General features: G+C 51.5%; 1 protein-coding gene across 2 annotated transcripts; it reads right to left on the bottom strand.

Moving 5' to 3' along the window:
• Positions 1-79: 79 nt before the first annotated feature.
• Positions 80-8,244, bottom strand: LOC115349354 (dimethylaniline monooxygenase [N-oxide-forming] 1-like). 2 transcript variants are annotated; one of them, XM_030033558.2, is made up of 9 exons: positions 7,950-8,243; positions 6,310-6,480; positions 5,905-6,093; positions 5,658-5,820; positions 4,795-4,937; positions 4,253-4,452; positions 3,346-3,701; positions 2,244-2,316; positions 80-1,101 (listed from the first exon to the last, which is right to left on the bottom strand). In XM_030033558.2, the coding sequence occupies exons 1-9, from the start codon at positions 8,157-8,159 to the stop codon at positions 759-761; spliced, it is 1,848 nt and encodes a 615-aa protein (XP_029889418.2). In that variant the 5' UTR covers positions 8,160-8,243; the 3' UTR covers positions 80-758. The 2 variants fall into 2 exon arrangements, 1 of the variants encoding a protein (XP_029889418.2); XR_005933751.1 differs by lacking the exon at positions 80-1,101 and having other exon boundaries at positions 2,281-2,316; positions 2,731-3,701; positions 7,950-8,244.
• Positions 8,245-13,109: the final 4,865 nt, after the last annotated feature.

Raw genomic sequence — 13,109 nt, forward strand, 5'->3', positions numbered from 1 at the left:
TGGCCCCAGCCCAGGCGCAGGATCCCCCAGCTCTTCCCGTGCACACAGGGAGATAACAAGGTGGCAGCCTGCAGCATGCTCCTGCCACAGCTGATGAAATTTTATTGATTGAAAGTCTCTCCATGCACAAAACGAAGCCCCAGGATTGTCTGGTGGTGGGGAGCGCAGGGAAGCAGAGCAGGGAGCACTCAGCCCCGCGGGGTACCAGCCCCAGTCACCGCAGCCAGGGCCCTTTCACTGGAAAGATGCACCAATTCAACTCAAACTGAGATTTTGGGGTCATAGAGTTTAAGGTTGGAAGAAGGGACAGCCTGACCTGTGTACCCAGCCCAGATAACCCCTTGCTGTACTAAAGACCCCGATTCCTGGGTGATTTGGGGCAGGGCTGGGCACCTGTGCTCCTTTCCATCTGTGACACCCAAAGCCATTTTTGCTAGTCTTGTCCTCGCTTCATCCTGGCCAGTGTGGTCTGGGCACGGCCATGCCACACAGCTGTGCTCTGCTCGTGGCAGCAGGCAGGAGAGCAGCAGAGGGGCAATAAATGCTGCGGGGAGGTTGCCATCCCTGGCTAATCAGGTCTGCAAAGCTGTGCTCGTGGGTGAGCTGGAGCAGAGAGAGGTTTGTGCTGCTGGTTAAAGTTTTAAATTTGTTGCAATCTGCTGAAATCCCTTTCCCCCTGTCCCATGGCACCCTGTGGAACTGTCTGACCTGACATAACATCCTCAAGGACAAGACAAAACTTAAACAGGCTCTAAAATCTACTGGAAACAAAAAACCACGGCGGCCAGGAGCAGGAGGAACCCCACCACAGTCAGGAGAGAAGGGCAAGGGCTGGAGGAGCCGGCAGGGACTCGTGTTCTCGTGGGCTTCAGGGTCCGGTCCCACTGGGTGAGGATGGCCTGGCGTGCCCCCTCCCAGCGCCCGGGACCCCCCAGTCGGTATTGGTAGGGGGTGCAGGGGCCGAAGAAAATGGTGAGGGCCAGCCAGGGGTCTCTCCAGAGCAGCCCCAGCACGCTGGGCTTGGCACCAATGAAGGAGGCGAGCTTGTCCATGTAGACCAGGCAATCGGTTTTGAGGACTTCGTCAAAGGACAGACCAAACCTTAATGAATTGGAGAAGAAAAAGAGGTGGGAGAAGGATTAGTGTCAGTGGGGCTGAGAGGAACTGGAGGTCAGATCCTCTGCATCCACATGGTTATTGCATCCGGACGCAACTGGGTTCCTCTTAGGAAAGGACTGGGTGTACGTGCAGTGGGAACCAGGGTCTGCCCAGGCCCAGGTCCTGCCCATGACACAGCATGTGTTAAGTGATGCTGGCTCTGGTACACACCTCTCTCACATGCATCAGTTTTTCCTTCACTTCATCACCCACAAGTTGTATCCGGACCCCCTCTCTTCACTTTGGTGGACCTTTTCTAAAAGACTTTGTCAAACCAGGTTTTTTTGGTTGGGTTTTTTTTTCAACTAGTTTCCCTTTGCTCTCTGCAGAGGAGTCAGCATGAGAAAGGTGGCACACTTTAGTTTCCCTCACATTCATTTCCACTGAGTATTGCAAAAATGTGTGGTGAATTGAAGAATTGTTCCAGTTCACCTTCCCTGCAGAATTCACCACTTCACGTCCCACCTTCAGCTGTTTAACCTTGTATTGTACAGCAACTGTTCTGTGCAATCCTGTATTTCACCCCTCTATAGCTTTTCTACTACAGCAATCTAGATGAACCATGGATTAATATATCGCCTAGTTTCCTGGTTTTATCTGATTCATTTCCTAATAATTCTTAGACTCTGATTTGACCTTTTGCCTCCCATGAACTATGTGCCGATGTGCTGAGACATCTATTCACAGTGATTCAGATCCCTGTGCTGAGAGGTGAGACAATTTGTATGTACACATTGGGTTGGCTTTTCTTTCCCCCTGCTGAATTGCTTTGCATTTATTACCATTAATTTCTCTGCCATTTTATCTCTCAGTCCCTGGGGACCCTGGCACACTTCCCCAACTCCCAAGCAAGCTTTAGTCTTGACTACCCTGAATTTCTTCCTGTCATGAACAGGCAAAATATCAGCATCAAATAAAAGGTTGCATTGGCTCAGTGCAAGGGTGGCTGGATCTGGGCATCTCCCCCTCGCCTCTGCTATAAATGCAGGGAGCAGTCGCAGAGTGTGAGCTGTGTTGCTGCTCCTCAAACTCCAGGGGCTTTTCAATCCACTGAAAAACCTTCGGGGCTCCAGGGACTGGCTCACCTTCGCACTTGGTTTTTCTTCTTCTCGTTTACTTCCTTCTCCATGACAGACTGAGGAGGCAACCGACACAAGCCTAGAAAAGAGGAGAGCGTCCTGCAGAGTTTAACTCGTGAGAGGACTTGGGAACTCATTCAGCAAAGCGTGGGAAGCCCTTCCCCAGGAGGGCAGGAAAGCCTCATCGCTGGATTTAGCTCAGCAGTGGCAATTTGCCAAAGACCAGCCCCCCGTGGTGGTACGAATTCACCTGCGCTTTTTCCTGCTCTTACAGATTTGTGCTGTTGGGGCACAGGCAGATAATGTACGGTGAGATGGGCCATGCAAAGCCCCAGAGAGCACCATCGCAAAGAGGAACACCAGAGTTCCCCTGGTTCTGTGGAGGAGCCCTGACGCAGCCCTCCGCACCAGCCCAGTGGGAGGTTATTATTATTATTTTGATTTAAAGAAACCCCAAACAACCCAAAAAACACCAGTAGGCTTCCTTCCTCACCTCAATAATTACACATAATTCCTCTTGTAGGGCAATGGGACTCTTTTCCTCTGGTAGTCATGGTGGACAAACCACCGTGTCCCTTAAAAAGCAGTAAATTCTGCCAGGATGGATCCACCACAGTTATCTTAAAGACAACTCTTATCTGTGCATCCAGGTTTACATATCTATCTCTGTGCTCTGACTTCTCAAATATTTCAGAGAGAAAATACTGTCTTGAACAACCTAGTTTAGAGCATGGTTTGCAGCCTCAGGTGCAGGACTGCACATCAGCTGAGTCACAGTAAGGAACAGAGTGCATGCGCTCAGCTTGCAGCAGGCTGGGTACAAAGCATTAGCTTAAAAGCATCAGCTTAAAGGGCAAAAAAGAGTGATTTAAGGTAGATGTTATGAACTTGCATGTAGCTTGGACCAATCACGCACTCATGTTGCTGTAGCTCAGCTGAAGTGAAATAACTTGGGAAGTCTGAGCCCTAGAAATGCTCCCTTGTCCACTTTGAAGTGAGCTTTGGGGTCCCCAAGGACTGAAATCCCTCTTGGTGCATGGAGGGGACAAGACGTGTCCAGTTTGAACTGTGCTTTGATACATGGGAGAGCTCACGTTAGCTCTCCTACCTTTGAAGACACGGGTCACCCAGCGTGCTTGCATCTCTGTCACAGGCATGATGGCTCCTAACGGCTTGATCAGCCCAAGGACGGCCAGGGTGGGCCTCTGCAGGTGGGTTGGGAACACGTATTTGTAGAGGGACGCGTGCTTGTTTTCCACCTTGATGACTGCTTCTTCTAGGAACGGGAAGGAGACATTGTAGCCTGTGCAGAAGACGATGATATCGATGGGCTCCTCCTCAGGGCAATTGTGGAAGACAACCGAGCTGTCCTTGAACTCCTTCACTCCTGGCTTTATGGTGATCCTCCCTGTCAGGATGTAGCTTGGAAGGTCGTCGTTCAGCACGGGCTCACGCACCAGGCAGCTGTGGACAGCCGAGAGGCTCTGGGTGTTGGAGACCATGAACAAGCTCTGCCAGTGCCCCTGCTCCTCCTCCCCCTGGGCCCTCCAGCACCACAACCTCCTGGTGTTATTTGCTCTGAGCAAACAGCCCTATCTCCCCCCCCTCCAAACACTGACATGTTTGACCCTTGCAGCAACGTCACCCAGTCCCACAGCCTGAGTGACTCATGGACATCTCCTGCCTTCTTCCTCCATTCATTCAATTACTCTTTAAACCATCTCTTTTCAAAGCTGATCCATGCTTTAAGCCTCCCTCCTCCTCTTTTCCCAAGGACCCTCATGAGGAAAACTCCTCTGGTCCTTCCTGGGCTTTTCCAGTGTGCTCCATCTCACATCACCAGGACAGGGGGCTACAGCTTATCTTCTCCTGCTGGGCTACAAACACCCTGCTGGAGATCACCCTGGTCTGGGTGCTGTTTGCTGCATTGGTTGATGTTGGTTGCTGGAGATCTCCCCCCTGCCTGCAGCACAAGCCCTGTGATACCACATGGGATGGGAGCCACCAAGAAGTACCTCTTCTCTGGTTGAAGGCCATAGTTTTCATGATTAAACCACTGGTTCACCCTGTAGTTAATCAATCCCCGTGAGAGGGGTCCGGGGAGGCTGTTTCTGATCAAGCTCATAAGTCGAGTGTTGAAAACCATGTCCCATGGGTAGCCGTGGTCAAACACGCGGCTGAGCACCCAGGCGCCTCGGCCGGTGCAAATGGTAACCTGGGAGAGAGCCGAGAATCAATGATTCGGCTGATGAATTTGCTGCTTTCCCTTTATAAAGTAACCCCAGAGGGGCACGGCGCAGACAGCCGTGCAATGAAAAAGCAGCAACAACATCTTTAAGACCTCCTGGCAGCTGGCGATGGAGGTGAAACAGGAGAGGAGAGAACAACCAGCTCTCTTTCAGGGTAGGTTTTTGATCAAGAAATACAGCTTCAGAAATACTGTTTGGACACCATGCAGGGTAAACCCAGCTTGTTCTCCCTGCAGTGATGGCAAACTGAGATATTGCCCCCCCAGCATCACCCTCCCCACGCCCCTGGGGTGGCTGGGTGGTGGTACCTTCGCAGCTACACGGCTGGCCTCCACCGCTATGTCCACTCCCGAATTGCCCATGCCAACCACGAGGACACGCTTCCCCTGAAACACGTCAGGATGCTTGTACTGCCGGCTGTGAAAGTACTGGCCTCGAAACCTCTCGATACCTTGGGGAAAAAGAAACAAAGCTTTTAATTGAGCATATGTGGGTTTTTTTGGGACAACTGGTGTAGAAACAATCCAGATGGCAAGAGCAAGGAAGTACAATTGCTGGACACCATGGGCTTGGGGAGATCCAGCCCTCCATCCCACGCACATGGAACTGGTGCTTCCTCTCCAAAATGGGGTCTCACTCATCCCTGCACAGCGGCAAGCAGGGATACACGTGCTGGGTGGGACTTGGAAAACAGTGATGTGCAAGAGCTGTGCTGATGCAGTCTTGGGATTCAGCCTTTATGAGATGGGGCTGCAAGGTTCAGGAAAGCCAGTAAACCTCTTCTCCTGCCCTACAAATGGCTTCAGAAGCACTTGATAATGCTGATGGTAAGGCAACCCTCTCTATGCTGACAACTGGAGACATTTATCACAGGAGTTATGAATACAGCCTTGTCAGATGATGGAGCTTCACTGAGAGAGCCTTTTCCCATCTCGCATACTGTGTGGACAGTTTCACGGAGGCTAAACCATCCTACCTTGGAAGTTTGCTCTGAAGTGACCAGTGCCTGCAAAGACAAAGCTGCTGAAGCATGAGGATGTATTGCTGTTCATGCTAGGAGGTTTGAAAAGCAGGAGCAAGAAAAGGAAGGAAGCATTTTCCCTGATGAACCGCTAACCCTTTTTCCCTCAGCATCTGGAAGCAGGTAGCTGCAGGCAGCCATGTACCATACCGGGAAAACAGTGCAGGGGGAGGGATGGCTCGGAGAGATTGCCGCTGCAAACCATAACGGCATCAAAGACGTGCGATGTCTGCTTCCCGTCCACCTCCGTGACCACGTCCCACTGGCCTGTGGTGGCAAAGTCGGGGCGTTTCTGGATGCTGACAACGGTGGTCTGAAATATGGAAGCAAAGCGGAGTCACCACCGGCTCCTGGTATGTGCGGGGAGCGGGGCAGTGCTGGGGCACCCATCACTCACCCCAAATTTGATGTGCTCCCGGAGGCCGAAGCGCTCGGCATAGCACCGCAGGTAGTCCAGGAGCTGGGCATGGGGCAGAAACACCGGGAAGTCCTCAGGGTAGGGGAAGTCGGAGAAGGCTGACATCTCCTTCGAAGTGTTGCTGATGACTGATGGGTAGAGGCTTGGCCGGCCAGCCTCAATGTGTTCCTGGCATGGCACCCCAGGGTGCATCAGCCCTGTGCCCCACAGTGGCGACTGTTCCCCCACTCCCCTTCCCCTGCTCTCAGGGAGCGCAGCCAGGAGAGGTCAGCACCCAGCAAGCTCTCGCACCCCGTCCCCATCCGCTGGAGCCCAGCTCAACCCGCTCCCCAGCCTCAAAAGCTGCAGCTCCCGTGAGAAGGAGGACAGGCACCGCCGGCTCACCGTGTAGCGCCAGAGCCCTCCGATGTCCCGGCTCTGCTCAAAGCAGGTGGGCTCCAGCCCCTCTTCCAGGCAGCACTTGGTGGCTGTCAGCCCGCTGACACCTGCGCCCACCACCGCCACTCTCATCTCCACCGTCTCCGCCGGGATCCCAGGCTGCGATTGGGGCTTAACCTGGGAGAAACCCCACAGAGGGTCACCACCCTCTCAGGGAGCAGCTGTCAGCATACCCTCTACAGGGGATTTCTATATATGCCACCCCCAAACCTTCACTCCCTTTTACCAGCATGCTGGGCTTTTCATTTACAAGTTAGATTAAATGTCTTTAAATCTTCTTTTTTCTCTTTTTAATTTTTTTTTTTAATAAATCCATCCACTTTTACAGCGTGCGCACCAGACTGCTTCCAAAACCCTGCAGTTGCCCTGGAAACTCACTTTGAAAGTATGTAGTTAAGCCACAACTCACTGCCAATTTTTATTTACAAGCTGTGTTTAAAATATCCCTCCTTATCAGTCTTGCAAATATTTGTATTTTATCTTTGGAGATCTGCCCCTGCCTTTCTCAGAAAAGAAAACAAAATGTGCACCAGGACTATCCAGTCTCTGCATCACTGACCGGGTTCTGGGGAAGACGCTGCTGACTTTGACACGGCCACCGAGGCCGACAGAGGGGCTGCAGGTGTAGCACACCTTGGCTTTAGGGATGCTTTTGTGTCTGTCTCCCAAATCCGCCCCGCTGGGGAGGTCTGGGCTGGATGGACAGGCTGTTGCAGGGCTGCAAATGGCTCCAGCCCAGGGCTCGAAAGGCAGCAGCCCCCTGGGTTGACGTCCAGCCCTACAAGGCTCCCAGGGTTGCAGTGAGGATGGTGGACCTGAACCCTTCTTGGTAGTGCCAGGCAATGAAAGAAGTGATGATGACCAGGCACCGTGACTCAGGCTGGACATTGCCAGAGCAGGGACCACCGTGCAGGTGCCCTGGGGGTGCTGCTGCAATCCCTGGTTTAATCCCAGTGCCGACGGGGAGCACTCTGCTTGACTGAATTATTAACCCGGTGTACCGGAATGGCACTACAGCTCGGTGACACCAGCTCCTCTGCCCCAAGAAGCACTTTCAGCTTCCACTGGACACAGAGGATGGTGTATTTGTCAGACAAAAAAAAAAAAAAAAAAGAAGTCTTCTGTAGAAAAATGGGGTTGGACACAGTATTTTCTAAAAATCACCAAATTCTCCATGAACAATTCAACCTTCAGTAGGAAGGCAGCACCTAGTGAATACTCTGCTTTCCAAGGTTGGAATGAAAACTGGACTTTTTCCTTTTTAAATGAAGAAAGCACTAGCTTAAGCTGCTCATCATTAGTTGTTTGGGGGTGGTAGGTGGGTGGGGTTTGCATGGCGGGAGTTAACTTATATCACAAACCTCTCCAAGCTACATATGCTATTTAATTCCCTACCCTTTTGCAGAGAAGCTAGAAATAACATCCAGGAACCACTGTCTCTGCTACCCCATGCCTGTTTCTGCCACAGTTTCCATACTGTCCCTGCAAGTATTCGTAGCAAATAACCTCAGAAGTCTCAAGCCGTGGGGTGCTTGCGTGGGGCAGGGAGGGACGGAAAGGCTTCGCAGTCCCCCGGGGACACTTACCTCCCAGCCTTGGCTGCCTGTGCTCCTCTGTCTTGCTGCTGCTGTGGGGAGAGCTCCTCTTGCTCCCGATTTATAGGCGAGACGCGGCGCTTTGGCAGAGGCAGGGGAGGGCGGGTGGCTCCCCCCGCCCCGGCACGGCCACCCCACTCCCACGGTGGTTGCACAACCAGGGTTTTCATGGGAGGAGTGGCTGGACTCTCCTGCTGGCATGCTGGGTGAGCCAGGCAATCGGGCTGATGATCCCTAAAGGAGCTTGAGTGCGTGGGAGAGACTGGAGTGGTCCAGATGTGTCCCACGGTCATGCAAGGAGGACCCGTGTGTGCAGGGGCAGCTCCAGCTGTGGGATGTTTTCACTTGCCTCATGGCTGCTTTTCAAAAGGGAGCTGAAGCAGCTGACAGACAGCAGGGTTTTGGTAGGACTTTGCACCCAGGGCACATTCCAAAAAAAAGAGAGCTGGTTTTGTGGTCACTGCTCGCAGGACATGAAGGCTGCATCATGCCACCGGCCACAAGTACAGCTACTGGTGGCAGGCAGGAGGCTCCTCATGCAAATTGGGAGAGTGTGAAATGGCCACAAATACCAGTGCACTAAGGTCCTAAGCACAAAGAAAGTGGAAATGTTGGCTGAAATATCAATGCAGGACATAGCATTAGCACCCATCCAGGTATTTTCCAAGAGCAAATGATAACTGAAATAAAGGGAACAAGGCAGGCTTTGGACGGGGCTTTGCCTCCAGCTACTCAATATATTTAGGGCTGACTGGTGAGAAAGTATGAAATCTTTGCAAATGAATACAGCTGGACACAGAGGCCATGGCCAGACAGTTGATAGAGGACTGGGTCTTTAGGAAAAACCAGTGTTTAGAAAGAGACATAGTGATATTTGTGTCACGGGGATGACAGCAGATAGCACACTGAGGCTCTGCAGTGTGAGTGCAGGGGACACGGTGAAAGCTGCCGGCCCCATCAAGGCATCACCTTGACACTGACAAAGGTGGTCCTGGAGTGATGGGCCCAGATTTGATATCAGCTCTTTAAGCAGTTTGAGTAACCAAGGAGGCTGCAGGGGAGGGGAAGAAAAAAACCCATCCGAGGTCTGCAGAACAGAGGGTGGTAAATAAAGCAGCTCCATCCAACAGAGACATCTGCTCAGAGCCTGTGTTCAGATCTGCAAAGGCACGAGATGGGCCCATAGCTGGGAGTTGAAACTAGAAGTGGAAATGAGATGCACATTGATAACAAGGAAGGTAATTAGCCATAGGAAAAGTCTGCTGAGCTTTGTGGTGGACCCAGGCACTTGAACAAAACATGTTTGGTTTGTGGAGGGACAGGACTCCGCCCCTGTGCTGGGGCACTGCCAGGAGCGCGGCAGCCTGCGTTGCCACCCATCTGCAGCACCCACAAAGAGACATCAGCGTTCTCAGACTTCCCTACCCCAGGATCTCCTGCTGTTTCTGCCCAATGCCTGGCTCCTGGGGTACTCCTGCCTCCAGAGTACATCGAGTTCAGAGCACATGCCCAGCCTGGGGCCGGCTGTGCCAGCCACACTCCGGCACACCTCGGCAAGTGGTGGCTGAGAGTGATGTGCTTGCAGGGGCTGGAGCCTGTGAAACCAAACTTATTCGAGTTCAGGTTTCAGACCACTGTCAGCAGCATGAAGAAACATTCAGATTTCGCTCTCCCAGGCCAATGGGACATGGTTACCAAGGCAAATGGGCAACAAGCCTTGCACATCTTTGACGCTGTTGGAGTTTTCACAGGCTATGTCTCCCAGCTCACACTCCCACTAGACTCTTCTCCAGATGCACAAAACCTTGCACCTGCAAAGCTTCTTGCCAGCACTCAACAAAAGAGAGTAGGGAGTCCACAAAGGCAAATATTTTGTTCTTTATGTGCTCCTGCTTTTGTGAGTTTCCCAGCAGGGATCCAAGTGACTCGCACTTAGAGGGACACTGTGGCAGCTTCCCAGGAGTGATGTTAGTGCTTTTAGGAGGGCAGTTCAGGGAAGCTTTCTAAAAGAACAAGTTGTATTTTGGCATAGATGAGCTACTGGCATAGAAATGGGGCCAGATAACTTTGCTGCAGCTGCTTACAGCAGTGGTGGCTCTGGCCATCCCTGATGGGGAATCCAGTCTGGAGGTGCGGGATGAGAGTCTAGGCTAGAAACACGTCCAAAGCCTCAGTGCCCTGGGATTAAAACTCACTTTCCTGTGATCTGCCTCAGGTCTGTGGTGTTCCCCTCCACAAATACCCCTTCAGTGGTCTGGACCAGGCATGCAAAACAAAGTATTAGTGGAGATGAACAATGTGATAGCAGGGAGGTAATTACTGTTAATTATGCATGTGCACATGCATGCCTAGGGCACAGAAAAGTCTTTGGAAACACACAGAGAAATTCTGGTTGCTTTACTTACCTCTGCTGCTGGCACGGCGGGGATGGCATCCTGGGACACATCTCTCCAGCTTCTCTCCAGGAACAGTCTGTGCGGACCAGAGAAGAGAACAGAACAGACAACACACTAGTGGGGCTTTTTTATATGTTCTCAGGGCTGGAAAAAGTCTTCATGGCCTGGCGTTCAAGCAGAGCATCCTTTGGTACCCTCGGACCAGTCCCCCTGAATTTCTGTCGTTGCGAAGACAGGAGCAGACACTGCCACAGAGGCCCTGTCCCCATTTCTGAGCAAGTGGGTTCTGCTGCCACCCAGTCGGGGAGGGAAGGGGGACCCTGCCATCATCATCGCACACACAAACTGCTGGGGAAAATGGGCTTTCATCAAGGGATGGAGTGAGGCCAAGTGAGGGCATGTAATTTGGGGAACTGTTTTACCACCTTCCCTCTACCCAGCCTGGGACACCAAACAGCTGGGTTTGTCCACGTCCTCACATGCTGGGGCACAAGACCTGTTAGATGCTGGGGGTGTATCAGTCATGGGGGACCACAGGGAAGGCCAGGAGCAGTAAAGAACTGGTGGTGGCTCAGGACAAGAACTGGGAATGGGACGTTCACACACCTGCCCGCTGGTGAGCCCCTTCTCCCCAAGAGGACCAAAGCTCCCTGGCACTGGTGCAAGCCTCGGCTCTGCAATGGGCTTTTTATCCTTAAAGTAGAGGGAAGGTGAAACTTAATATATCCGTTTAGCCTTAATCAGATGGGAAAGGCAACTTCTCTGAAAAACTCCGGCACCAGTTTCATCATCTCTGTTTAAAATAATGCCAAGGAGGGGCAAATCTATGTACAAACAAGTCTCAGCACAGCCTGCTTTGCTGTTTTCTACGCTTGTGTCAGCAGCTTTTGGTGTGTGTCATGGTGAAGGGGGACAAGAAGAAGAAGAAAAAGTGGAGTTTCTTGTTAAGCCAGTCTCTAAGCAAAGCAGGGTCCTCACCATCAAGCAGCCGCTGCTGCCACACACACTCAGGAACTGACGGGATGTGGGGTCTGGGCTCATCAGGGAAACACTTAATTTTCCCCTCTCCAATGTTATCACTGCCTCCCCTTACTGACCAGAAGGCTTTAATCACCATTTCTTTACTGCACATGGAGGTGAGGCTGCCCCAAAGGTGGCTGTTGCCTCCCACTGCTTCCCGCGAGGCTGTGGGATACTGCGATCCATGAGGTGAACGGAGGCTGCAAGCAGCTGCTGGTGGAAAAAAGTATTTCCCCGCCTCCATTTCTTAAAGCCTGGATTTTGGCCCTGAAAAAAATTGCTTATGCTTTGGTCCCAAGGCCAAAAGGCAATTTCCTGCTTAAAAAAAAGTAAGACAAACCCTCTACCCCAAGCAGCAGGGGCTGTTTCCCTATTTACTTTACTATTCCCAGCACATAGAGGACACTGGCAGTGACAAACACTGGCAGGACACTTACACTTCTTTTTAATCAGAGCTAGGTATATTCAATGTTTTGAACTCTTCCTGAAACTTCTCAAGAGACATCACTGTTAAGGAGACCCAAAGGATATGCAGGAGCAGATGGGGCCTGTAGCAGCTACTAGAAGAGAGGGATTTGCTTGCTAGGCAAGGAGGTCTCTGAGTGGAGGGCACAAGTGTTTTACTTCAACATAATTGGCAAAGTTTAACCTGATTTAATAATAAGTCACCGTGTTTCCCAGGCATGTAACCTGTGGAATTCATCAAGAGGAAGCTGCTGCCCTTGTTAAACCTATTATGTTAATAAAGCTTGGAGAACTGCACTTTTTAACTTCTTGGTTTTGGAGGTTTTAAAATGTACATTTAAGAACTTCCCCAGATAACTGCTCAAAAATCTTCACAAGAACAACCCTGATGGACACATACACGCTCCCTTGCTCTCCATGTCTTTGTACCAGGACTCAAAGCAGATGAACGCATATGCTCCCCAAGTACCATGGGAGATGCACCCAAATAACATGCAGCAGTAGGAAGGGCTTTAGACCCTCCTCAGCTCTTCTGAACCAAACCTCAGCATCAAGGAGTCTATCTCTGTCATTTCACAGGTAAAATAAAACATAGCTACTGAAGAGACTGTCAGAGCAAATGGGAGTTACAGTTAAGGTAACTTGTAAGCAAATAATCATAAGAAGGAGCTGTCTGGAGAGCACATGGTTAAGACATGCACAGCCCGACCAGAAGGCGCCTTCCTACCACCACCACCACCAGGTGAAGTCATCCATTAGCCTTCAAGTGTTTTCAAAAATTCAGTCAGCGTGGCCGACCCCTTTCTCTAAATATTGACCAAGCACCCAGGCCGGGCAGTTTGAATGCTTTCAATTCCTGCTGCCTTTCCAAGAGCATCTCCAGCGGAGGTGTGCCCATGGCCGACATTCCCATCCCCCAGCACGGGGACACAGCAACACTCCTAATTCAGGCAGAGATGTGCTCCTGCACCACCCCAGCCTCCCACCTAGGAGCACTTTGGTGCATTTATTCCCAGAAATAGGGGTTTTTTAAGAGGACAAAATTCCCAACACTATGCAAAGCAAGGCGCTTGGACCACTCAGAAGTACCTTGCTGAGGAGCCAGCACAGGCACTATGACAACATGTTAGCTCACATCAGCTGGCAGATCTTCTTTCACCTCTGATAGCTTCACCAGACCCTAGGAGACAAGATGGGGAGGGACCTCAGGAACATCTGACCCATCTTCTCCTCCAAAAGCAGCTCTAACTGACCTTTACCACCTTGTTTC

This window comes from Aquila chrysaetos, chromosome 12 (genome assembly GCF_900496995.4).
Source record: "Aquila chrysaetos chrysaetos chromosome 12, bAquChr1.4, whole genome shotgun sequence".
Taxonomy (NCBI): Eukaryota; Metazoa; Chordata; class Aves; order Accipitriformes; family Accipitridae; genus Aquila; species Aquila chrysaetos.

Coding starts and splice junctions, on each gene's coding strand:
- LOC115349354 (XM_030033558.2), bottom strand. CDS start 8,159: ATGCCAGCAGGAGAGTCCAGCCACTCCTCCCATGAAAACCCTGGTTGT. Junction 3,702..4,252: donor GGCCTTCAACCAGAGAAGAG/GTACTTCTTGGT, acceptor GGCTGTCCACAG/CTGCCTGGTGCGTGAGCCCG. Junction 2,317..3,345: donor GGTGACCCGTGTCTTCAAAG/GTAGGAGAGCTA, acceptor CCTCTTTTCTAG/GCTTGTGTCGGTTGCCTCCT.